A 27,387-nucleotide genomic window follows, 5' to 3' on the forward strand; every position below is an offset into this window, starting at 1 on the left:
AGAGAACCAATCCATTATTATTATTATTTAACTCACGCGTTGAACGGTGGGGAACCATGGGTTCTAGATGTGGTAGATACTAAACTTATCTCTGATTCATTCCTTTACTTTCTTGGTAAATTCTACAGGCATTTTCAGTTGAATAACCTCTGAGCTGGCATCTCTGTTTCTGCATATGAAATTTGACACCATGGCAATGTGGCCCTTTTGTTTATCTGTTGCGAGGTAACCCACTTCAATGATGATTCTGGGCATAGCAACATGATTGGCCAGTTTGGTCAGATTGGAGACCATTGTATTCCAAAATTACTAATATCTCCCAAAATATTGGTCCTATCAACTTTCCGTTTTCACTGGTCTCTTCCTTGACCAAAAATACATAAGTATGCCAAACAGCAGCAGTCAGCTCTTACCGGATTTTGTGTGGTGCCTGAGACACCCAGAGTTTGGACTTGGACTTTTGTCTTGTGTATTTGTGAAGCCATTGTCAAACTAACATGTCTTACATCCCTGTTGTTCAGAACATGTGAAGTTTTGCTTTGAAGTGCTGTCTTGCGGAACTGGTTTTTCATTGTATCATTACAAATATGTGCCAAGTGTACTCTTCACAGACCCATGCTCTTCTAAAAAGAGCAAATGAAGACAGGAAATCAAACACACATGGCACACAAGATCCAGTCAGTTTTCAACAATCGATGATCATGTAGTATCAAAATCAGTAACAAACACTACATTGAAATATAGATGGTAAATATTTATGCAATGGATAAATGTATTTTAAAAGTTTGAACACAGCTAAAAATATTCACTCAGTGTTTTCAGAAATCAACTTAACTGTATCATCTTTATAACAACATCAAAAAAGTGGAAGCAATGAAAATGCACAAAAAGAGACCATTTAACTATTATATTTAGATTACTTGTCAATTATAGAGGCTCAAAGATCAGATAAATATGGCCAAATCGGGAAGTAAGCAACACTGGAAAGAACACACAATACTCCACTTGTGAAACTCTACCAATGTGGCATGAAGCCATGCATTCAGCTAAAAAACCAACAACATCTGAGCCATAATGTGACTCAGACACTTTCATATTCTTTTGTGATGCTTTAATAACTGAGACTAACTAGTTTACTGATCAACCATTATATTAACTTCCTTGAGGTTTTTTTTTCCATCGCCAGCTGTCTTCAACTTTATGGTGAAATAAAACTCATAGTTTATTCGAATAATTATAGTTTAATAAACATGATAATTGTCCTTAAATGCTTAATGTTGAAAAGGACAGATTTAGTTGCTAATGACTCATAGCCATTACTACAAAGCTTCAGTGCTTAAACTGATAGTTTCTGGCATCATTCGGCAAAGAATTCCTAATTACTTTTCAACATAGTGTGTTTGAAGTGGCCTGATAGGAAACAAGGATTCAGTCTATTTCTGGCTCTGATTTCAGGCTGTAGAAAATCTATCGCATAATAGAGACTTTGGCAAATAACAGCACATCCTAAGGCATCTTTGCAGGAAAAATGGGAAAAATTACATGTAAAAATGTAAATGAGTGATGTCCCATGTCTTAGGTAAATGTTTCACTTTTCCAAATTTGACAAAAACAATACAGTCCATTAAGTGAAAAGGCGAACAGTATTCATTGGTTTGTCGTTGTAATACAGGTTACAGATGATTTATTTCTCATCTAAAATCACTGGTGATGTGTTTTTCAACTTTCCAGGGTGACCAGGGTTTTCCTGGAGAGCCTGGACCGCAGGGGGAGAGGGGTTTAGGTGAACCTGGAGCAAAGGTGAGTCTCCCAAATCAACCTGCGACCACGCATGCAGCTGATGTGTTTAGATTATACATGTGATATATATGTGATGTCCCAGGGAGAACCAGGACCTGAAGGGGCTTCTGGGATACCTGGCATTCCTGGTGAGGATGGAGCTGTTGGTGCTAAGGTGAGTTAGTGCCTGGAGGTCAAGGTTCACACATCCCATCACTAATTTCTCCAGTTCTTTAACATGAGCGTTTATGATTTCATGTAGCTTCTTCACTTGTAAATGTCCCAAACTGCAGCTTGTGATTATCTGTAAAGGTGGTGACAGTAATTATTTGTTGATCAAGGGTGAGATGGGGTTACCAGGTCTGCGAGGGCTAGAGGGAGCAGCGGGAAAAGGAATCCCTGGAGAAAAGGTAAGTTTAATATAGATGATGATCGTTTTGTGTGTACAAGTTGGTTATGTCTGTGTTCTGTCTTTGTAATGTCCTCTGTATGTGACACATGTAAGAGACAATAAGAAAACAACTGAGTAGCATTGTTTAGCTCAGTTTTAGCAGCTCGGAAGAACAATGTGAATCGACCTGGTAAATTAATAATCACACGGAATATGCAAAAACATTACAGAAGCACCAGGTGCTGAAAGATGTTGAACTTTATTCAAAGCTGTTAGATAAATCTGGAAACAAAAAGGCTATAAAAACCATCAGTATTTGCTCTGATTTGGACATTGTACGGTAGTGTATTCCCCCTGGCAAACTTGTTATGTTATTTTCTTGTTGTATACATTGTTTGTATGCTCTACTTCATTCAATAAAGATTTAATGAAAAAATAAAAAAATAAAACTTCTGTGGGCCCATCACCTGATACCATCACAGATTTAAGGTCAGAGCAATGGCTTGCATTGCAGGCTGCTCACAAAAATGATATGCTGACTTCTGTTGTCTTTTGTAGATTTACCCAAAAATTGAAATTGAAAATCGAGTTTTTTAGAGGAAAAAAAATTGGGATTTCATTTTTTGCCAAAATCGTGCAGTCCTACTCACTGTTCATGCAGAGGTTGACCTTACTGACTCTGTAGACCACACTGGACTTGAGATTGTTGACATCACTGTCCTCACTGGAACTGTTGTTGTCACTGTATTGTAATGCACACAGAAATAACCAAAAATAGTCACTTGTCTGATAAAGGGTTAAAAGAGTAAATCTTTTAATTATGTGGTTAAAACCTGTAATGTTAATAGATATTGATATTGAAATTTATTTAGGAAGTAATTAGAGCATTTTTAAGCCATAAAGACCCAAACATCCACCACTGACCAAGACCATCTACTGATCTAAAATGTTTATTACCTGTTGATCCACTAATCCTGTCAATACATATGAATAATTCAGGTAAAATACAGTTTATCATCTTTTCATGGTCATCAGATATGACCCATTTGGACATTCAGAGGCTCAGTAGTGAACATGAAAACACCGTCATCTTCTACAACATTGATTCACCAGTAAAACCCATGGAGTTGGACAAATTATAGTGGTTGGAAACACATTTTTATGTTCAGTTAATGATATATTTTGTTGAAAAAGTAATTTTTCCTCATTTTTTCTGATTGCTTTAATAATGTTTGAATTTACTCTGAGCTTTTATGCACATCTTCATGATCAGTAAATTAAATATACCTGATTTTCACTGAAAAATGCAAAATGTAGTGGATAATACAATAAATGGTGATAAATTACTTAGAAAAGACAAAAAAAATCGCTTGGAAGTTTTGACAAATAGTTGTGGGTCTTTAAGGTTCATATATGACTCTTTATTTGCTCATATTTTTTTAAGTTCTCATTTACAAGAGAGACCTGTTTTGAACAGACATAAAACAACATTTAGTTACAAAAACACAGTACATACAGTATATGAACTAGTATTCATATACTACATACATTGTCATTATTTATTTATTTTTAACCATCAACCTGTATAGGGAGTACAGGTGTAAATTAGCACTTATGCTATAACCTTGCACCAAGCATCTTTCCTCTGACTCTGTCTAGGTCAATGTATTGTTGTGCACTGTCCCTGTACAACTAAAAGCATTCCATTACCATACCATAAAAGTTCAGGGCACATTAAATACTAAAAACAGGAACAATCCAAAGATGCTTTCTCCAATTCCCTCAGAATTACTCTAAATTCCTCTAACAGTATCAAGGTACACAGCTTAGATCCTGCTGTAACCTGTTCTAGGTTGAAGGAGCAATGTCTTCTCTGAATAATGTCATATTATATGTTTGGTTTTTTTTTTATATCAAAATATGTATTTTAATGCTTTGCTTTCATATCGTTTGCATATGATCTTTGCACATATGGCAGCTGGACTGTAAATACTCTGTTGTCCATAAAGTTGGGATAAAAATATTTTTACCTCTTCTTATGAAATGATTGTGACAATGTTGTTTATTCTCGATAAAGTGTAAGTGGGACTCAGTATGTCATCATTGCACCAAGTCAAAGGTGATCACTGATATGTACAAGTAGGAATAAAAAGAGGAATGTGACTGAAAACAACATTCTTCTAACTTTATGGGCAACGGTGTAGTTTCTCAGAATCCTCTTTGGTTCTCACGCATGTTTACATAGTTATAGTGAAAAGAGTTTTATTGACAATGGCTTAATTTATACAGATAAACTTGACTCTGGTCATTCTACTCATATATGTTTCAATTTGTTGTTTATAAAATATAAATTATGTTATAGCCCTCAACTGTCACATTAACTCATGTACTTTAACGAATGATGACATGATCATGTGTTTTTTCTCAGGGAGACAGAGGGGACCGTGGTCCAAGGGGACTTTCAGGAGCCCCAGGCCCAGTTGGACCAGCAGGAGCTAAGGTAGATTTAACATTTTATCACCCCCCCCCAACCCTCCAAAGTCCTGTCAGGGTCAAAGGTCCATTCACTGTGGATGGGAGGGAGGAAACCCAGTAATTTTGGCATTCAGCAGGGTCAGGTTCAGACCCCCGTCACAGGTACATAGAGGTTTATGATCAGTTCAGATTTAATGGTTTGATCGTTTTAGAAACATCTGGTTTCAAGGGGTTAAAGTAAGTGAAGGGTGGTTCAGCAGTCTTTTAGCACACTGTCATAATCACTTAGATATATTATACTCACTCTTTGTACATGAGATGAGAAGGGGGCAGTGTTCCCAGGATGCCTAGAGTTCACATGAAACTCACTGTTTTGTCTTCTGTGATTATTTATGGTTTAGTGTTTACAGAGGTTTCAGAGAACTCATCACCTGGTTGTAGTATTAAACAATCTTTATTAACTGGCTCTTTTGTTCAGGGAGAGCCTGGCAGTCCAGGAATGGGGGGCCTACCCGGACCTGCTGGGCGTGGTGTACCAGGACCAAAGGTGAACACTCCTTTACAGCCCGCAGAATCTGCAGTGTATATAGGATGATATGGCCAAAAATGTGATCAAACCTGATGCATCAAAAACTAGCCACAAAATATATATATATATTTTTTAATTGAGATTTTTATTAGACCTTCTAACAAAATCCAAGCAAAACATTTTGCAATATCAGTTTGTTTATAATATATTTTTGTATCGCATTTGATACATTGGGCGTTTTTATAAAGCACCTTATATACCTGCAGTATCAAATTTGATACACACATTTTTAACACAATTTAACTGTATTATAAAGAATCAATTATCAAGTAACTACACATTGTTTCAGTAAGTGAAGTGATTATATTATTATTATTTTTTAATGATTAACAATATTAATCTTCTTAACATAACTTTTTGAAAATTACCAAAGACTTTGCTGCAAAAAGTGTCTGGATGATTTAACGCTGGCAGCCATATTGAAAGGGGCCAAAAAAAACCCTTCCACTGGCTGCAGTCGGGTGATAATCCACCAGGGAGCAGAAAACACATATCGGGTCATATGCAACAGGTTTTTAAAGAAAGTATTGATCTTGTTGATTAGATAGTGGTCTCAGAACCTGGCATAGCAAGTATGATGCAAATGATTTTATAGAGTTAAATCCGTCAGTGTCAGTAATTATTTAATTATCACACCAAAGGTAAAATCATCATTTCTTAGACAGTTTTCCAGCTGTTTTTCAGTAGCGAGTAGAAAAAATATGAGGCATTAATTTGTTTTTGAGCACTTCATTAAAGATGCAATAAAACAAAATCAATGTTAAAGACAAAATAAATGACAGTCAAGGTCAAATTGATGGGAATATCACTAGGATATATTAATAAATCTATTGGTAGGACATTCAGAACAATGAAGCGCTAAAATTTTCACAACATTGGAATATATGGGAGTAAAATTAAGTAAATCTCAAACATTTGAAAGTATTTTATGTGAAAAAATAAACAAATAACCTCTGAAGACAAAAAACTGTATATTATATATGTGTATGTATATCATGTAACAAATATGTGTCACAATAGCAATATTAGATCTACAAACACTATTCTTTCTATTTTGGGTTCTTCAAGAAGACTTAAATAGAGGATTAATTTTTGGTTACCTCTCTGTATGACAGGGAGATCCTGGACCTGTGGGACCAGTTGGACCTGTTGGAGAACCTGGATTGGGAATCATGGGGCCAAAGGTATATTGCGTGACATAATGGTGTACAGTGCAGTGTGTATTCTGAATGGAAACCTTCCTTACATTTTCTTTTCCATTTCTTTACGTATTCCAATTCACATCACACCACTCCCTGCAGATGCAATACTTCACACATTTATTAGTCACGGTCAGGGCTGTTTCCAGGCATTTGGTGCTCTAGGCGAGATATGTACCTCCCACACCACACACACACACACACACACACACACACCACACACACACACCTTACCACACTCCACCCACACATAGCATTCAGGGAAACATGTCATTACATTATCGTACATTCTGTTATTGCACAGTACAAGCAAAAGCTTCAGCAGACAAACTATTAGCGATACCAGTGGTGTTCAAGATACCATCAAATATCTAGTTGTGGTTATGCATTACTAAAAAAAAAGAGGTCGCACTAAAGTTATACATGCTCAACAATATTTAACAATAATTATGATTTCAGTATTATTTGTCCCTACAGATAATGAAATTTCAGCCGCACAATAATTGATGTGTTATGTGAGAGCCAGCCAGCAGTAAACCACATAGAAACATATATAAACCAGCTCAGCAGCAAATAACGAGATAGAAACATATATAAACCAGCTCAACAGTAAACCACATAGAAACATATATAAACCAGCTCAGCAGCAAATAACCAGATAAAAACATATATAAACCAGCTATGCAGTAAACCAGATAGAAACATATATAAACCAGCTATGCAGTAAACCAGATAGAACATATATAACCAGCTATGCAGTAAAGCAGATAGAAACATATATAAACTAGAAGCACTCGGAGAGCGCAGACCTCCGCCAAGGCTGATCAGTGGCCCCACCCGTGGGCCCCCCCACCCCCGATCACCACCAAAATTTAATCATTTCTTCCTTATCCCATTTCCAACAAACCCTGAAAATTTCATCCAAATCTGTCCATAACTTTTTGAGTTATGTTGCACACTAACGATCAGTGCCCACCCCCCCCCCCCCCCCCCCCCCCCCCCCCCCCCCCGATCACCCACCAAATTTAATCATTTCTTCCTTATCCATTTCCAACAAACCCTGAAAATTTCATCCAAATCTGTCCAGAACTTTTTGAGTTATGTTGCACACTAACGGACAGACAAACAAACAGACAGACAAACAAACAAACAAACCCTGGCAAAAACATAACCTCCTTGGCAGAGGTTAACCAGCTCAACAGTAAATAACCAGATAGAAACATATAACTAGGTCTGCAGCAAATAACCAGATAACATTTAAGATAAGATAACCAGCCCCCCTGAACGGTCCAATCCGGCTTGTGGGATGAATTTTTTTAAATGCAAAAATTACACTGAAGACATTAACAAACAAGGGTAACAAATCATTTTAGTCTAAATTCCACATACAGCTGAGTGGGTCAGACCAGTAAAATCCAATATAATAACCTAGAAATAATGACAACTTCAATTTTTCTCTTTTAGTGTAAAAAGTAAAATTAATGACAAAAAAATGTGAATAACCTGAACAAATATAGACAACATTAAATGTTTTAAGATAAGTAAGTGTAATTTTAACAATATTCTGCCTGCTACTAAATGTTTTGTGTGTTTGTAGAGCCACTGTGATTTCTAAGTTGTAATGAACATGTGTAAATGATAAACTGAGATGTATATTGCTAAAATTGCACTTATCTATATTAAAAGCAAGTGTATGTGTGTGTGTGTGTGTGTGTGTGTGTGTGTGTGTGTGTGTCTGGGGATTCACACAAAATCCAGAAAGAGACGACTGCTACAGTTAGCATACTTATGTATTTTGGTCAAGGAACAGACTAGTAAAAACAGCAAGTTGATAGGACCAATATTTTGGGAGATATTAGTAATTCTGGAATACAATAGCCTTACATCACGTTGCTATGGCCAGAACATTTTGGCGGTGACTGCTGGACAAATGTGGTACAGCATGCGCAAATACACAGCAGTATAAAAACTACCACATCTAGAACCGTGTATTGGCACTAGTCAACGTGCTAGTTTTTCTTAAGAAATTTCAGGTTTTTAATGTTATTCACATTTTTAAAGGATAATTTGTAGATATAACATTTTATCCTGTATTTTACTTTTGTCACTAAAATATAGAGAAAAGTTTGGAATTGTGATTATTTATAAGTTATAATGTTATTTTACTGAGATTGTATTGGCTGTATGGGCCCCTGAACTAGCATGAGTTTGACAGCCCTGGATTAGATTGGATCATTACAACAGAACTGTCTTTGATAAGTGAATCACAGAATGTGGTTGAACATATTCTCCTATATCAGCCATCCGCCCTTAAAATCTGTGTGTGCAATTCTGTGTTTGTCCCAGTGAAGTTCTCACTGTTTTGTGTTGCATGAGCTGACTGTGTATGAATCCTCTTTCAGGGAAACAAAGGGAACCCTGGACCAATGGGCCTACCGGGAATAAAGGGGGAAGGGGTCCCTGGACCACAGGTAAGAGGGACCTTCAGGAACCAAGAATAGCGAACTCAAATGAATCATTGTCATGAAAATTACAATAAAGTAGCAATGAATGTGGTCCTCTGTCATCAGGGTCTTCCTGGCTTACCTGGATTACAAGGAGATATGGGACCAGAGGGAAAAGGACTACCAGGACCAAAGGTTGGACATGAGTTTTAACTACCAGAGCTCATTCATTCTATTTGAGTAAAGGGTGATTGGGGTATCTTATGTAAACTATTATTATTAAAGGGAGATATAATAAGAGAAGTGGAATACTATGACTATAATTCTATTTCATGTCTAATCATGTGAAAGTAAGAATTATTGTTTTTCTGTCACTGTAGAATAAGACATTTATATCTTGCAAAACAACAGTTCTTTTTTTAAAATTATTATTTCTATTTAGCCTTTTAGTTTAGTTTTAGTGAGTTTTACATGTACATAAGTATTTTTACATAGTGGAGTTTGTGGGATTCCCCTTCGTTATAGAGTTTTTTGAAAGGTGTTGAGCCCTGATTTGTAGTCGGAAAAGACAGCATAAAAAAACACATGTATTTTTTTTAAAATTAAAGGTTAAATGTTGAAAAACTGTTATTTATATGTAGGTCACTGGACATTTTTTAGAGGCCAGTGTAGGTCTAGGGGAAGTGAGGACAAAGCAGTGCAGTCTGTAACCCCACCTTTAGATGAAACTGTATACTACACTTTGAACCTTTAAACATATATTGTGTATTTTTTGTGTTAGGGTGACCGAGGTTTACCGGGAGTTCCAGGGTCAACAGGACCTCCTGGAATTGGCCTGTTTGGACCTAAGGTCAGTTTGGGCATATGTGTCCAATTAACAATTCAGCAATTTCTGTTATTTTCATAGAACATTCAAAATACATACTATAATTATGTTTGCTCTAAATGTTAAAATTAACACAATGATTCATGTTTTCAGGGTTCTCCAGGGCAGTCTGGTCCACCTGGGATTGCAGGGCCTCCAGGAGAGGGTATCCAGGGGCCAAAGGTAGGTGATAAAAGACAATGACAAAGCCATTGACATGTCAGTTAGGACAATGAGGTCTTACACTCAGTCCAACTTTGTTATTTTACCTATCAAGGATGTGTTGGGTACCTCCTTTGTGGGATTTAACTCATTGGAGCATACTGATTTATTATCCTGTCTCACAATGATAATTAGTTCTACTTAAGTCTTTAGCATCATATTAATCCATATTACTATATGCTGATGACACCCTTTTATTCTTACTGTTCCATCAATCTTTATTTTCAGGGGGAGCCTGGGTTTCAGGGGCCCATGGGTCCTCGGGGGGCACCAGGTGATGGCCTTCCAGGAGAAAAGGTACATTGATATAGGAGCATTAGGGAGTAATATCATGATCTGTCACACATTGACCTCTTTGTTGTATTAAAAAGTGCTTCCCATGTGCTTTACTCTCATGCATAGGGTGATAGAGGCATTCCTGGAGACAAAGGAAAAAAAGGAGACAAGGGAGACTATGGAGAACCAGGATCTACCGGCCCAATGGTATCAGATCTTGCTAATTTTTTTTTTGCCACATTTGTTGATTTACAATACAGGGCGTTTAATGAAAGTAACATTTTTAAGATATAAAATAAAACCAATTGCATTACTTATGGTCAGTAACTTTTACGTGTCTTGAGCTGGACCAAGCTTTGTCATGATTCTACACTGTCACACAAATCAGCAAAGTGAGGAAGGGGTCAGGGCAATAGTCAGTTGTGTTTGAGGTCTTTGTTGGCTCATCACACAGTAGAGTACTTGTGACATGTGATGGAGCATCGTCCTGCATAAAGATCATAGTCTTCTTGAGTTCTGCAGACTTTTTCTTGTACCACGCCTTAACAAAAGTACCTTCCAGAAACTTGCAGCAGGTTTGGGAGTTGAGTTTCAGTCCATGTTCAACCTGAAAACATTCCTCTTGCTCAGTGGTTCTCAACTGGTCTGGCTTCAAGACCCACTATCACCCCTCAATGACAAGCTGCGACCCAAACTGATACAAGTTAAGCTTCTCAAATGTGTTTAATAAAGGCAATGGCTACTGCCACAGTACTATGGCACAAAATATCGGTTTGTCTATTGCCACAGACCAGTCAAATGTTAGCATTTGTACTAGAGCCAATCAGGGATACTGTTACATGAACTCCTTGGCCTCTTGTTTTGTTTTGTTTTTTTTTTTTACTCATTATCCTCTTGTTGCCACAGTACTGCGGTGATATATGGCGTATACTTCAGTGCATTCTTTTGTGCATTTTGCTATCACAGTACTGTGGCAATTGATGGAAGAAATGACAAATTAGTGATAGTATATAGTATAGAATAGGAATTATTGTTCTAAATACTCTATATGTTGTTTTATGGTGTTCTTGCTCTGGATGCTGGAGAAGGTGGGCGGAGCTACATGTTAGATAGATGCAACAGTGTGCCATGTGACTTCTCAGTTCTGTGTCAGTTCAGTGTATTGAGTGCTGTCTTTGTTCTTATGATGGTTGTATTTTGTTGTTCTTACCCACTTTACACCCTGTATTATCACTAGTTTTACTTACTTATTTACTTATTTAATCCCTTGTTTTATGTTTTGCGTACGGCACTTTGGCCAGCTGTAAAGTTCTTAAAGTGCATTATAAATGAAGTTGGTATGGTATGGTATGGTACGGTATGGTATGGTATACTGTGATCCTGTGGAACATTCTGCACTCTGAACATTGTCCCAGTGGCTGCTTTATATCAATTTTAGATTTACCTACCGGCGCCATGCACCCCCCCCCCCCCCCATTTGAAAATCTTTAGACAAAAAAAAAAAAAGAAAAAAAAAAACTGCGGTTTTAACCAGGAATTGAACCCAGGGCTTCGATGTAGCAGTCCGATACGATACAGAGTGAGCTAAATTTTAGGTGTGATTTCATTTGACCTATTCGCTATATGTTTGCCTTGGTAATTTTTGGGACGTAAGTTACCAGTCAGGACATGATATAATGAGGGCGCTGATTGGCTCTGTGGTAGTAGACGAACCGATATTTCATGCCACAGTACTGTGTCAGTAGCCACTTTGTTAATTAAAAATATGGTGTCACGGTCTGCACCAGTGTTATCGCTGGCTCCTCCCTCTCCACTTCATTCTCCCTCAGACTTACCTGTAGCATGCACAGCTGCGGCACATCACAATTAAGCCTATTTAAGGCTTGGTTTTGCAGCCGTGCTGCACTAGTCCACTACCATTCTCACCCACTCCATAACCTGGACACTTTCTCTCTCCAATGGACTCTGACTCTCACTAGGCTCAGGTTTTGTTAATTCCTCACCATTGTTTGTGTTTAGTTAATAAATCCATTTTCCCTTCAGCACTGTGCAATTAAGTCCACTCTTTCACCACCATGTCTGACACATGGTATGTTTTGAACCTGAGATAATACAGAATACCACAGTATGTCAACATGGAAGACAAGTTTAATGATAAACCAAACTGACCAGCAGGTGGTGATGCTAAATATGGAGATATTCCCTTCAAAATTAAACTGGGAACATCATAACCAAAACTAAAATGTGCAGTCAGTTAAAAATCAATAGTGCATTCAGTGACCTACTGAAGAGTTAAACACACTGACGTCTTGTCCAATGGAGGTAAAACCATATGTGATGTAGTCACTGCCATACCTGAGTTTCGCCTTTTTGCTCTTCTTTTACACTGTGAAATGTCTGATGTTAATTACCATTACAGTGTGTTACTGCCACCTACTGTTGGGGAGTACGAATGGACGGTGCTCTGCTCCATAAAAAAAAAAACACAGGATTTGTTTTTTAACATTAGTTTTTGCCACTGAAAATGGGTTTGCTACACTCTTTTTGGTTGCGATCCACTTGTTGAGAATCACTGCTCTAGCTCATCCTTTAAGACAGCAGCCCATACCAGTACCCCACATTCACCACCACGCTGATCTGTCTGGTCCATCTAGAGTTACACTCCTTTCAGCATTTCTGCTGGTAAGGTTTTACCGTGGTACAGCACCACGGCAAAATCCTTGCCACCACACCAAAGATTTCATACAAAACAATCATCATCGTCGCATTAGGCTTATTATACATGTTATTATACATGTATAATATATAATAGGTCAGGGAAATGTCCTGCCCCCTCAATGAAAGTTTGCGAAGCTTCAGGAGGTAGGGAAAAGATAATTTAGCGTTAAGTCTCATTTTCACTTCCGCGGGCGGCATGGTCCACACCACTCCGTACCCCCACAGAATTATGAGTAGGATGGAAACCGGCCGAGCCCACTGTCAGTTAAATCTCTTTTCGACCCATTTTACCTGAAGTAGTGAAGCTGCCTCATAACTGAAACACCTTAATATAGGCTGTTAATCATTTTAGGCCACACTCTGGCTTACTTTTTTGTTATAATTACACAAATATATATCATCTGAACATGATTGAATCCAATAAGTAATTGAATTTTTGTGGTCTGGAGTTGAAAAACAGGTGTAGACATAATAAAATCAGAATACTCACTTGTGCGCATCGTGTACATAGTCTACATTGTGTACATACAGTACTTATGTCACTTTATTGTTACAGGGTAGACCAGGTGAAAAGGGAGAACCAGGACTGTCAGTGAGTAAACCAACTAATCCACAGACACAACATTATATCAACAATGTCAGTATGTTTTTTGCATTTATCTTTTTTTTTTTTGTACACAGAGAGAAGAAGTCATTCGAATAATCCGGGAAATCTGTGGTAATTAGAGATTCATTTAAGCAGTTAAAATTATTTGATGCTTGTTGTTTAGGTTTTGACTGGTGGGGCATTTCTAAAGATTTGCCCTTATGTAAATGTGAAAGACTTTGACTAAATACTAAAAACTAAATATCCTTAATATCTATGGCTGCGTGGTATGACATAAATTTCATATCTGAGTATTGGTCATGTTGTATCCAGATAACGTTGTGTGTCATAATCTCACACACTTTCTGTAAATTCAGTGAATAAGCAGTTTGAATTATAAGAAATTTAAGCCTAAAATTTCTATTTCAGACATTTGATAAGATATACAGTACAGGCCAAAAGTTTGGACACACCTTCTCATTCTTCGCATTTTCTTTATTTTCATGACTATTTACATTGTAGATTCTCACTGAAGGCATCAAAACTATGAATGAACACATGTGGAATTATGTACATAACAAAAAAGTGTGAAATAACTGAAAACATCTCTTATATTCTAGTTTCTTCAAAGTAGCCACCCTTAGCTCTGATGACTGCCTTGCACACCCGTGGCATTCTCTTGATGAGCATCAAGAGGTAGTCACCTGAAATGGTTTTCACTTCATAGCTGTGCCTTGTCAGGGTTACTTAGTGGAATTTCTTGCCTTATTGATGGGGTTGGGACCATCAGTTGTGTTGTGCAGAAGTCAGGTTGATGCACAGCTGACAGCCCTATTGGACAACTGTTAGAATACATATTATGGCGAGAACCAATCAGCTAAGTAAAGACAAACGAGTGGCCATCATTACTTTAAGAAATGAAGGTCAGTCAGTCTAGAAAATTTCAAAAACTTTGAATGTGTCCCCAAGTGCAGTCGCAAAAACCATCAAGCGCTCCAACGAAACTGGCTCACATGAGGACCCGCCCCAGGAAAGGAAGACCAAGAGTCACCTCTGATGCTGAAGATAAGTTCATCTGAGTCACCAGCCTCAGAAATCGCAAATTAACAGCAGCTCAGATTAGAGACCAGATGAATACACACAGAGCTCTAGCAGCAGACACATCTCTACAACAACTGTTAAGAGGAGACTGCGTGAATCAGGCCTTCATGGTCAAATAGCTGCTAGGAAACCACTGCTCAGGAGAGGCAACAAACAGAAGAGATTTATTTGGGCCAAGAAACCCAAGGAATGGACATTAGACCAGTGGAAATCTGTGCTTTGGTCTGATGAGTCCAAATTTGAGATCTTTGGATCCAACCGCCGTGTCTTTGTGCGACGCAGAAAAGGTGAACGGATGGATGCTACATGCCTTGTTCCCACCGTGAAGCATGGAGTGGGAGGTGTGATGGTGTGTGGGTGCTTTGCTGGTGACGCTGTTGGGGATTTATTCAAGATTGAAGGCAACCTGAATCAGCATGGCTACCACAGCATCCTGAAGTGACATGCCATTCCATCCGGTTGCGTTTAGTTGGACCATCATTTATGTTTCAACAGGACAATGACCCCAAACACACCTCCAGCTGTGTGAGGGATATTTGACCAAGAAGGAGAGTGATGGAGTGCTGCGCCAGATGACCTGGCCTCCACAGTCACCGGACCTGAACCCAATCGAGATGGTTTGGGTGAGCTGGACCGCAGAGTGAAGGCAAAAGGACCAACAAGTGCTAAGCATCTCTGGGAACTTCTTCAAGACTGTTAGGAAACCATTTCAGGTGACTACCTCTTGAAGCTCATCAAGAGAATGCCAAGAGTGTGCGAAACAGTCATCAGAGCTAAGGGTGGCTACTTTGAAGAAACTAGAATATAAGATATGTTTTCAGTTATTTCACACTTTTTTGTTAAGTACATAATTCCACATGTGTATATTCATAGTTTTGATGCCTTCAGTGAGAATCTACAAAGTAAATAGTCATGAAAATAAAGAAAATGCAAAGAATGAGAAGGTGTGTCCAAACTTTTGGCCTGTACTGTATATTAATATGATACTTAGAGTCATCTTGGTCAGAATTACCATGTTCTCTGCCATTGTCAGTCTCTTCCATGTTTGTTTGTTCATATAAATTTCCTGCCTGGATCCATGATGTGTGACAGAAGAGTGTGATTTTCACCGCAAGGAAATAAAACAGAATATGAAACGGTATCATATCACACAGCCATGGGAAGGTCTTATGAAAAAATACTGTCCAAATCTGCAACTTGAGTCAAGACAAAACAACTTCGTCTCTTTTTTTTAACAGTTATATTTTTAATCTGTTGTACTTTGTGTGTTTGTTTATTTGTTTGTGCAGGTTGCGGTCTGAAGTGCAAAGAGAGTCCTCTGGAGCTTGTGTTTGTGATTGACAGCTCTGAGAGTGTGGGCCCTGAAAACTTTGAGTTGGTCAAAGACTTTGTGAACACACTCATAGACCGAGTGTCTGTGAGCCAAGCGGCCACTCGGGTGGGCGTGGTGCTCTACAGCCACGTGGACATGGTGGTGGTCAGTCTGAAACAGCAGCCCAGCCAGGACTACATCAAGGCGGCCGTCAGGAGGATGCCCTACTTGGGCGAGGGCACCTTCACGGGCAGCGCCATCCATCGAGCCAACCAGCTGTTTGAGTTCTCACGACCTGGCGTCCGGAAGGTGGCTGTGGTTTTAACAGACGGGCAGGCTGACCCTCGCGATGTCATGCAGTTTGAAGAAACAGCCACACAAGCTCACACAGCAGGGATTGAGATGTTTGTCATAGGCGTCATAAACAGCACTGACCCTCTGTATGAAGAGTTCCAGGCTGAGATGAGCGTTATCGCCTCTGATCCCGATGAACAACACATCTATCTCATCGACGACTTCAGGAGTCTCCTCAGTAAGACATCAGCCACCCCATAAACCACATTCACACTGTTGACTGTTTGTAACAAGCTCAGATATCAACACTGCACCAGGAGTTTAGAACCATTGAAGTGGCTGCTCAATATTTTAGAAAGCGTGCTTTCAAACCCAGAATTTTCCTCTATAAATTTGGCAACTTGAAAGTCATAAATAGTGTGAAGTAGAGCTGCACGATTTATGAAACTGGAAACTCAGCCTGTGCAATTACAATACCAAACACTGCAGTGTGTTTTGTAATTTTAGACCCAGTGACACTAAGGAAAGAGTTGGGCTGTGGAAACTTTACAGTCACTATATTTTATTTTATTTTATTTTATTCACATATTTATTTATTTATATTTACATTTTTACTTATTTATATCAGTATTTATTTAATTTTGTTTTTAATTTAAATTTATATGATTTATATATATTTTTTGAAATCTTGGAGAAAAAAAAAACACTTTTCAAAGGAATCAGTAATGACACTTGAATCCCAATATTTGTGCAGTATGACATTTTCCTTAATTTTTATGTTTTAATGTTTATATCTTATGTATGCATGCATAAAAACATGCATGTACACTGTTACCCCTAAATTGGAATGCTTTTGTTTGTTTTACTGAGCCCCAGTTACACTTTATCTATCAAAAATACATCACATTGTCTCAAACATTTCATGAGAAGAGGTAAACATATTTTATTCCAACTTTATAGGCAACAGTGTATATTGTAAGTATACGTACAACACATACATATAGGGTATGTCATACGTTATGTGTATATGTTTAGACTTTTTTTATATTCCTGTTTGAATCTGACTTACACAGAATGTAATTAGATCTTGTGTATAGCTGGTTCCACAGGTCTTTACCTCACTGCTTTCCTCACTCATATTTTTGAGTGATAGACGTTTGTATTTAATATCAACACCAGAAGAACCTATACACAAACAACAGCAAAAAACACTTTAAAAGTTACTGCTCTGACAAATGTGCTACACAACTACACATCAGACTTAAATGAAGCCCCCCCCACAGGTTTAAGGCTCGTCAAAATGTCATCAGTTCAGATCCGAAACCCTTCTTCCACCAAGGCCCTGTCCCAATTCACCCCTTGGCCCTCCCCCTTACCCCTACCCTTTGGCCCTTGCATTGGCACTACTAGGGGTTGAAACATTCCCCTATGAAATGGGACAACCCTTCGAGACCTGCTACGTCATCAGCAGTCATTGATGCCACTACAAACAGATGCGACAACTTTGTTTTGGAAATAATTCACCATGCTGTCAGCAGCTGTAACTGTCTCTGTTGCATAAGCTTTGGTCATCTGTTTGTGGTTATCAACCACAAACCACAGAAATGCGGTCTGTAACACATTGAAATGGCATTAAACAGTCTAAGTTGTTTTCGAGGAAAATACGTACATTTATGTGTTTCTTTCATCACACTGCTGCACTTTTTTGCTGTTTACCTCCATCTTGCAGATGATTTGAACAGAATTATGGGAGATTTCTCATACACCTCCGTTTGTAGTGTGGTCCTGAAAAATCTCGGTTTCGAGGGCCAAAGAGCCCTCCCCTCAGCCCTCCCCCTCATCGAGAATCGTGGCACCCTACCCCTCACATGAACATGCAAAATGGAGGGCAAGGGGTAAGGGGTAGGGCCAAGGGGTGAAATGGGATTGGGCCCAAGTTTCACTAAAATCTAAACTTAAATCACTTAAAACTGTTCAGTTTTTGGACAATCCTACAAATGAAAACAATCCAAGATGACTTTATAACCTCTTTGGTAACTGTAAGGAAAATAAAACTGGCATGACTCCAGTGACATGTGATAGGCGTGCTGCTCTGACAACATTGCTAACATATTTTTGTCATTGTTTCTTTTGTTGTTGTCACAGCTCTGGAAACCACAATACTGAGTCAGATTTGTGAACCAGATGACAGAATGGCTCTTTTTCCAAACTCTATCTCTCCATTTGAGGAATTCCACCCAGAGGTTCCAGATATCAGACGTTCCACCGAGTCCCCAGAGGAGGAAAACACAGGAGTAATGCTGCCTTTGTCTCTAAAACGTGTACTATAATGCATGGAACCTCAGTGTTTACATGAATATTGCAGAAATGTATTACTTCAGTATAACATATGCAAATGGCAAATATGCGTTTCCTGTGCAGACGTGATGTTCACCGGACAAACAACTCTCTGAAGTACATTTGATACTATTCCCAAATTACACCAACATCCATATCATGCTTGGAAGAAGAAAAAAAGATGGGTTCCGGGTCTGTTCAGTCTGCTCTGATTTCCTCTTGAGATTTCTAGCAGTCTCTAAAAGTCTTCCATCTAATTCTTAGGTCTTAAAGTGTCTTAAATACAATTTTGACTTTTTTGGGTTATTTAACCCTTGAAGACCCTTTTTTGACTTTTATGTCAGTTCCCAAAGGACATTTTCTCTAAATCTAACCTTTTTAAGTGATTTATCACTATTTATTTATGTTATTATCCTCTGTATTTTGTATTTTCTCAGTGTAAATCAGGTATTTTCCTGTATTTAATTTACTGATCATGTACATGTTCATTAAAGCTCAGATTAAAATTGAGGATTATTATATCAAAAACAGAGAAAACTGCGGAAAAAGTGACTTTTTCAGTAAAATATATCCTTAACTGAACATGAACCAAGCATTTCCATCCACTGTCATTGATCCATTTCCATGGGTTTTACTGGTGAATCAATGTTGCAGAAGATGATGGTGTTTCCGTGGTAACTATGGAGCCTATGGACGTCCAAATGGGTCATATCGGATGACCATGAAAAGATGACAAACTATTTTACACCAGTTATTTACATGTATTGATAGGATTAGTGTATGAACAGGTATTAAACAGTTCACATCAGTAGATGGTTTTGGTCGGTGGTGGATGTTTGGGTCTTTATGGTTAAGTTCCATTAACTTCAGTCTCACTTTTATATACTGTATGTTTTGTGTTGTGTCATGGTGCAAGACAGCATATGTTTTCATCAAGAGTTTAATTGTTTCAGTTAATGTTAGTTTCATGTAATTTGCATATGTGCAGGTTCAGGGTGATCTGGCTCGACAGCAGAAAATAGGTCTTAAATATTGTTCGTAATAGTTGTAACAACTTTTGAATTTAATTTAACCCTGTGTTTTTTCCCAGTTTGAACTCCCAGTGGAGGCTGTAACCTTGACCCCACAACCTGCTTGAGGAAGACGAGAACCTGAGTGAAATCAAACGCACCACTTCCATCAGAGTGGAGCCCTGGTTAGAGCTCCCCGACCTGACGCTCACATCTCCTGACAGGAAGGGGAAGCCGGATCCTGCAGTGACGTCTGCCGTGGGCCCTCACACACCCACTGAGTGGCTGTACGAAGCAGAGAGCACCCAGCCTCCAGTCAGTCCACCAGCGCCTCCCCTGTCTGTCGCATCATTCCCAGGTAAACAGCATTAACAATTACACTGTAAGAAAAGATAAACCATATCTACTCAATAAAAATAAAGCAACAGATTACAAGCAATAGTATTTATTAAATTTCACTATGTTTGGTATCGAGTAAATGTTAATTAAATTAGCCCCTAATAGTTAACCACTTAATATGAGTAGATTTGAATGTAAAACAATATGGAATTAATCAAAACCTAAACAAAAATATTGACTTGATATGAAAAACATAAACTTCTTACAGGAGCTGTATGTAAGAATTATGTTCCAAATAATCATAAAATGGCCCTGAATGTCACCAGACATTAAGGAATCATGTTCATTTTAAGTACTGATATCACTGACAATAGTAGTCCAATCACAATATTCACATTTGAAAAGCTAACTGTCAGCACACAAGTAATGATTATGTTGTCATTTTGTGTTTTGGTCTGATGCTCCACCCATCACCTATCTGCCAGTCACCAAGTCGGTAGTGTTTGGGCATCCAGGTTGCCAGTTTCCACTGAGCTGCAGCTGGAACATTTCTGATCGTAAATGTCTGACTTTACTAAACCTAAATTGGCCTCTTATTATTTCCAAATACATCATGACAAAGTGAGAAACAAAACAGGATTTGTATAGGAGATGCTTTTGAAATGTGGAGATGGCTGAAAGCGGTGAAGAATTTGAAGACTGTTCTCCCGTGGTCTCCCGGGGCCGGGCCGCGGTCCCTTCAACCAGGCCACAGCCCGGGACCAGGTGAAGAGACCGGGTCGGTATAAATACCGGTGTAGGACTTGCCTTGACGCTTGCCATGGTAGCTCCTTGTAGTAGACGCTCATGCTGGATCCCGTAGTCTGGGGGGAGGGGATACCACGCTCTATAGTATTTTGAATGTGACTGCAGTACCAGTTTTGGCCACAATCCTGCATACAACTCCTTTAATGTGTAAATACCAGGGTTCGGAATCTTAGTTGTAAGGCCGATGCGATACGTATCCCAATACAGCATCTCCGATCCGATATATTATAGATACATGTGTGGCACCTCGCAATGTGATGCGATATGATACAATTCACACTCAAATCACGATACACAGTGATTAAGCACATTCTGATTCAACACATTCATTCTGGAAAAAAAAATATGCAGTGCAAATCAATGAGTTTGATTATTTATTTATCAAATAGAACCACGACTTTTCACAAAGTGTCTTTAGTTCAGTTTCAGAACATGTGCCTCACATACAGTCAGTGAAAAAGTTAGGACTTTGTTTCCAGAGTTGTTTCTCTACATGTTTCTAAGACTCAACTTCTTGCTCCCTCACCGAATCAGTTTGTAATGTAATGTATTTGTAATGTAGGTAAAACAGAAAAAGCTTCTGTCACTTTAAGAGATACCTGTACAAGGTATTTTGGGATGTGCTGTTAGATATGTATGTGACAGTTTAAGGAAGTATCTCCGGTTTGTACAGCAGTATTCAGTACAGCTGATTTAGATACAGACTTTACAGTATTCATCCGCGGCGCTTGAGCCACAGTGCATGAGCGGAGCTCAGACTGTCATGTACTGTGTACACATCCACGAATCCACAGCACACGTTAATGTGGGTCTGAAGAAAAGAAAAACTTTACCCAAATAAAGAGTAACACTTTTAAATGAGAGTAAAAATATATTCTATTGAACGGATCGAATTTTATTGATACAAACACTCAATAACCAATGCATCACAATATCATTCCAAACTTTTCATTCACTCGCAGCTTCACTACTGGTGCACTCAGATAGTGCATGTGTGTGTCAGCGTATCGATGTGTATCGGATAATCTTCCCATCCCTAGTAAATAGTACTAATAAAAATTATTTTAATTCTACATGATATATAATTCAGTAATAATCATCTACATTGATCAGTTCATTGATTTGAATTCAATCAATGCAATGAATTAAGTCTAAATATTCTTCTTTCTTAGGAATAATTACACTTTAAGAAATTGACTATGCTCTACTCAGTTTAATCTGTGGAACATTTTACACTTATAAATATAAAGTTTAAAAGCTGTGAAATCATTGAACTGACATGTAGAGATGAACAGGCATTCATTGTTGGGCCTACAGCTTTCACTCATGGTGTATCTCAACAAAAATAAAAAACAAACACAAAAAGGCCAATAAACATTGCCGTACACACATTAACCCCAAATTCACACCAACATCACAACCCTGCTGAATCCCTGCACATAAAAATAGCACATTATCAAGCAACATGTCCAATACCCACAATGCAATACAGCAAACATGCCACAATATGCAAATGGAATGCGTCATGACGTTGTACGTAACAAAACTTTCTCACTTTCTTAGTTGTTAGAGATGAAGACTATTGAGTTAGAATGAGTAATAATTAAAGTTCTTGAAACTGATTGATAAAAGTGCTCCATACTCAAATGTTCTCATTGGTACTTACAGAAATATTATGGATATCTTAAAATATAATTCATTACTCAAATACTCATTTCTTTTTGTGAAATGAACTTAAACAATAGATGTAAATATAAGACATAATTAACTGTTGGATTTTTAAGCATTTATTTTGGTGCATCAAACTCACATAAGCATTTAAGTGATTTTCAGAGATTTTATTAAGGAAGTAAATCTTTTGTTATTATGATATTTACTAAGGCCCTGAATTGTTTTTTAGAGTGTAGTAGCCCAATGAAAACAAAATAAGTTTCCTAAGTTTCCAACCAGGTAGAATTGTACAAGATGAGCAATGGGGAAGAAGATGAGCATTCTGGACACTTTTCAAATGTCTTATGTCTACATGATAGCCCGCTGCATTAAAAAAATGCACTTTGGCAGGAATATTGAACATATGTTACCTAAACATATATATAAACACATTTATTACAGTGAAACATCTCACTCATCCAGACCAAGAGCCACACCTTAAACACTTTGCTGATCATCATCATCATCATCCAAATATTCTAGTGAAAAAACAAGTTCTCTGAGTTTGGTAACATAGGGTTTGTCCTCATGTACGTGTGCATGTGTTAAGACATGCGCCATTGTTTAATCTCTATAGTTTCCTCTAATGAGTCATGGTAATGACCTAAACAGGAGGCTTTGAAAGGTCAGTAAAAAAATTAGTAAGGTGTGAATATGGTCATGCAGATGATAATGAGTCCTTTTCAATCACTAATAAATGCCATTATTTTAATTAGAGTTACTTTAATGTAACAGGCACCTACTTAATGCTGCAGGGGGAAATGTGGGGAAAGAAAAACAGTAGAACCTGAAAATCCACACCTTCCCTCTACAGCTTTCTATTTTTAGTCTAATCTAAACAGACTAAATACAAGTCTATATAAGTCTCTAAGTCTATATGACCTGCTGTGTTCATGTCATTATGGAAAAGTGAATCCACTTTTAAAGGTTCTTCGTAGAGACAACCCCTTACCAGTCTGAAAAGGACTGTGATTAGGCAAAATCTGCTTCACAGGGTAGATTTTCTGGAGCCTGAAAACACAGGCAGCAAGTCACTGCAGAAGTATTATGTCCCCTCAGATATAGAATACCAGTATGAGGAAAATGAGGGAATTTTTGCCCAATGACTCTAAAAAACTATTAACCCGTAGGAGTTCCTGGACGAACCCTTGTATCCAAATCAGAAACTGATTTAAGACGACGTAGCAGCAAGACGGACTCTCGCTGAGTCTGTTTTTTCTACTTGTGTGGAAAGTGCAGATGTCAAACTAATACTGTGAAGTTAATTGTGTTGAAAGGAGAGGTAAAACCAGACTTTTAAAACACAATAAAAACACAATTTTTGGCAATATTGTCATTATGTTTTGTACATGTTCGGTGCAGGCAGAGACGGTAAAACCAGACTTCTATGGTTTTTATAAATAGTTGTATATAGTTTTCCCTGTCCTGCATTTGCACGCCTGCATTTTCATATAAATAGTTGTATGTAACTTTGTAATTTGCTAAATTTCTAATTATTTTATATTACTTTTCAATTTATATGTTCATTCTAAGTTATAAAAATGGTATGTCCATCATGGTTTTGGTGAAAAACAGTATAGAATCTAACCCTTTCCTACTCAGATTCATGTTTTTTGTGTGATTTTAGGTTCAGTGTGTTAATACAGCATGTCAAGTGAAAAAAATAATTGTGAAGTCATAGAGTTGAAGTTGTGCTGAAAAAAGTGATATCAAACAAGGCAACATTAACATTTTTAAATGAGAAATATAAAAGCAAAATGGAAGTATTGTAAACAGCCCAATTACACTCAGACTCCTAAGGGCTACATTTTGTTGCTTTAATAGTGAATGTGTGGACCTTAATCTGAGGTGTTATATATTTTAACAAAGTGCAGAATTACAGTGATAATGCTGAAATTTTCTGAGTTGCAGGTGAAAATGATCAGACATCTAGTATTTGGACTGTGATTCATACCTGTCACTATGGCTACATTCAGACAGCAGGTCTTAATGCACAATTACGATTTTTTGGTGAAATACGATTTTTTTGTGCGCTTGTTCATATTACACATTAAATGTAACTTCTATCAGTTTTGAGTTTGAACTGAATGCGACCCTGAAGTGACCCGCATGAGCAAAAGAGGTCCTGATGTAATACATGACCACGCAGGCATGCAGTGTGTTTACGGAAGTAAATAAGGACGTACACAGAATTGTAATGTTTGTTGCATTTCAATGATATAAATGTTGGATAAATGCAACCTGGTCGTTCAGACTGAAGTCACATCGCCAAATATCAGATACACATTGGATTTAGGACCACACATGAAAGTGGCCTGGGTCGGATTTGAAAAAATCAGATTTGTTTCTTTAACAGATCGGATACAGGTCACATATATGGGCAAAAAATCGGATTTGGGCCACATTTGTCTGAATGTAGCCTATGTGCATCATATAACAGATGATACAACAGATATGACAGTAACAAAACCCTTAACTTGTTGCATCTGTTGTGTGTTTTCAGATGAGGGCTGTGGCGAGACTCTGGACCCGGGTCCATGTAGACAGTATGTTGTCAAGTGGTACTACGACCCCGAGGCTAACGCTTGTGCTCAGTTCTGGTACGGAGGCTGTCAGGGCAACGCAAACAAGTACGAGACTGAAGCAGAATGCAGGAAGTCCTGTGTCTACACGTAACAGAATGTATCTGGAGAAAGGGCGTGTGTAGAGCTTACATGTCCTACCAGCGTCACCATGGAACTGAATGATGCAGACGCTCTGCTTTACTGTGTGAGCAGAGCTCTGACGCAGGTGAAGGAGATGTTAAAGAGCAGACTCGAACCTGCACACTGTCACTAAGACCACATTCACACTGCAGGTGATCCTGCTCAGTCCTGTTCTGCAGCACATGAACAATGGTGTCCAATTATCTCGGATTATCTCTTCTCACCATGTTCACCTTTCCTGACGACCTGTAATACCAACAGGAGCTTCAAAAAGACTGATTCAACATGTTGCCACAAATACAAGGAGGACGATACACAGAGAAAAAGCATCAAGTAAACACATAAAACCTGCTGTTATGTGCAACACAGCAGTAATCCAGGCTATACATAACCCTTCACAGATAAAGCCATGAATGAGAGAATGACCAGATCATATTTGGTATGTTTTCATAGACAAGACAAGTTAGACTTTATTTTGGCTCATGCTACGTATGAAAACAATGGAAAAAAATACAACATGATACAGCACTATATGACAGATATGATAGTAAAAATATAAAACAATAAAATGAAAGCTCACAAAACATTCCCCATACAACACCGATCATACACTGTTGTCCATACAGTTGGAATTATGTTGTTTTCAGACACATTCCTCTTTTGATTCTTATTTGAACACATCAGTAATCACCTTTGACCAGATGTTATGATTACATACGGAGTCCCACTTAAATCACATTGTCACAATCATTTAATGAAAAGAGGTAAACATATTTCATTCCAACTCTATGTGCAACAGTGTATTTACCTAAACATAGAAATGCAAAACAATCTTAAACATTCATAAATGCTTTGGTACTTAATTAAGTTTGTATTGGAATCTATTTTTTGTTACGTTTGTTCCACTTTCATTTCTGAGCAAATTGTTTTTTGCTTTGTGAGTCTCCAGGTTCTAATCATGGATGTCAGCATCTAAGGCGATCACTAGCTTATGAACAGAGTGGACAAATAACTGACCTCCACTAAAAAAACAAACCTGAACACAAACGCTACATAAACATGTGCAAATTTTAATCCTAGAAACTTTAAAATTCCTTGACTGAACACATTCTGGTTAAGGCTTGAGCTGGTTTTTCTGATTTGTAACTGTAACATCCTGAATGTATTTACTAGACATTCACTTCCTGATTTTAACTGATCTGTAGACGTCATACCACAGTTTTCAGCCAGGGCATTAAAGCTGAACACCTCTGCACATGAAGGATCATAGAATCATACAGAGAGTACAGAAACATAGATAAACCCTTATTCTAGTTTTGACAAACATGATTACATTAGATGGAGTAAAAGCCATATTTGGAATGTGGTCCTTTGTAAACATGTGAACTCTGATATGTAGCATTAGTTTGGTTTCCCTTTGTTTGACATTTTGGCCGTTGCTGTATTTCACAATTGAAAGTGGAGACAGACAGGAAATGTGGAAAAGAGAATAGTAGAATCAATCCACAGACTCGTACCACTCGGTCACTCATTAATGAATTGCACATTTTGTTTCACATTTGCTTACATTTGATACTCGACTCTTACACATACAGTATGGCTGTAATTTACCCTCAGTGGTATGCAGTCATGTTTGTAGTGATGCACCAATGTGTAAAATGATATCTTGGCTGACAATTTTATTTTGTTTTTTTGTTTGTTTTTTTCAATCAATCAATCAATCAGTCAGGCAAATTTTATTTATATATAGCCATATCATGCAAAAAAGTTATCTCATGACACTTTGGCCCAATCCTAATTCACCCCTTGGCCCTCCCCCTTACCCCTACCCCTTGGCCCTTGCACTTGGCACTAGGGGTTGAAACATTCCCCTATGAAATGAGACCTGTTACATCAGCAGCAGTCATCGATGCTGCTATAAACTATGTTTATATAACAACTTTGTTTGCAAAAGAATTCTCCATGCCATCAGCAGCTGTAACCGTCTCTGTTGCATGGGCTTTGGTCATCTTTTTGCGGCTATAAACTATAAACCGCAGAAATGCAATCTATAATACATTGAAACAGCATTAAACGGATGATCAAATGATTAAGTTATTTACAAAGAAAATACTCACATTTGTGTGTTTCTTTCATCACACTGCTGCAATTTTTTGCTATGTTTACCTCCATCCTGCCGATGATTTGAACAGAATTATGGGAAATTTTTCATACCCCTTTGTTTGTTG

General features: G+C 38.0%; 1 protein-coding gene across 1 annotated transcript in view; it reads left to right on the forward strand.

Moving 5' to 3' along the window:
- col28a1a (collagen, type XXVIII, alpha 1a) overlaps positions 1 to 26,934 on the forward strand; it is a 43,480-nt gene extending 16,546 nt beyond the window's left edge. Inside the window, exons 18-35 of the mRNA XM_030146462.1 lie at positions 1,732 to 1,800; positions 1,883 to 1,954; positions 2,121 to 2,189; positions 4,599 to 4,670; positions 5,124 to 5,192; positions 6,350 to 6,418; positions 8,836 to 8,904; positions 9,004 to 9,072; positions 9,659 to 9,727; positions 9,857 to 9,925; positions 10,193 to 10,261; positions 10,367 to 10,447; positions 13,515 to 13,550; positions 13,640 to 13,676; positions 15,935 to 16,489; positions 18,397 to 18,545; positions 19,679 to 19,956; positions 24,958 to 26,934. Of these exons, the coding sequence (XP_030002322.1) occupies positions 1,732 to 1,800; positions 1,883 to 1,954; positions 2,121 to 2,189; positions 4,599 to 4,670; positions 5,124 to 5,192; positions 6,350 to 6,418; positions 8,836 to 8,904; positions 9,004 to 9,072; positions 9,659 to 9,727; positions 9,857 to 9,925; positions 10,193 to 10,261; positions 10,367 to 10,447; positions 13,515 to 13,550; positions 13,640 to 13,676; positions 15,935 to 16,489; positions 18,397 to 18,545; positions 19,679 to 19,726 (1,671 nt within the window). The 3' untranslated portion in view covers positions 19,727 to 19,956; positions 24,958 to 26,934. The remainder of the gene's footprint in view (positions 1 to 1,731; positions 1,801 to 1,882; positions 1,955 to 2,120; positions 2,190 to 4,598; positions 4,671 to 5,123; positions 5,193 to 6,349; positions 6,419 to 8,835; positions 8,905 to 9,003; positions 9,073 to 9,658; positions 9,728 to 9,856; positions 9,926 to 10,192; positions 10,262 to 10,366; positions 10,448 to 13,514; positions 13,551 to 13,639; positions 13,677 to 15,934; positions 16,490 to 18,396; positions 18,546 to 19,678; positions 19,957 to 24,957) is intronic.
- Positions 26,935 to 27,387: the final 453 nt, after the last annotated feature.

This window comes from Sphaeramia orbicularis, chromosome 11, assembly GCF_902148855.1.
Source record: "Sphaeramia orbicularis chromosome 11, fSphaOr1.1, whole genome shotgun sequence".
Lineage (NCBI taxonomy): Eukaryota > Metazoa > Chordata > Actinopteri > Kurtiformes > Apogonidae > Sphaeramia > Sphaeramia orbicularis.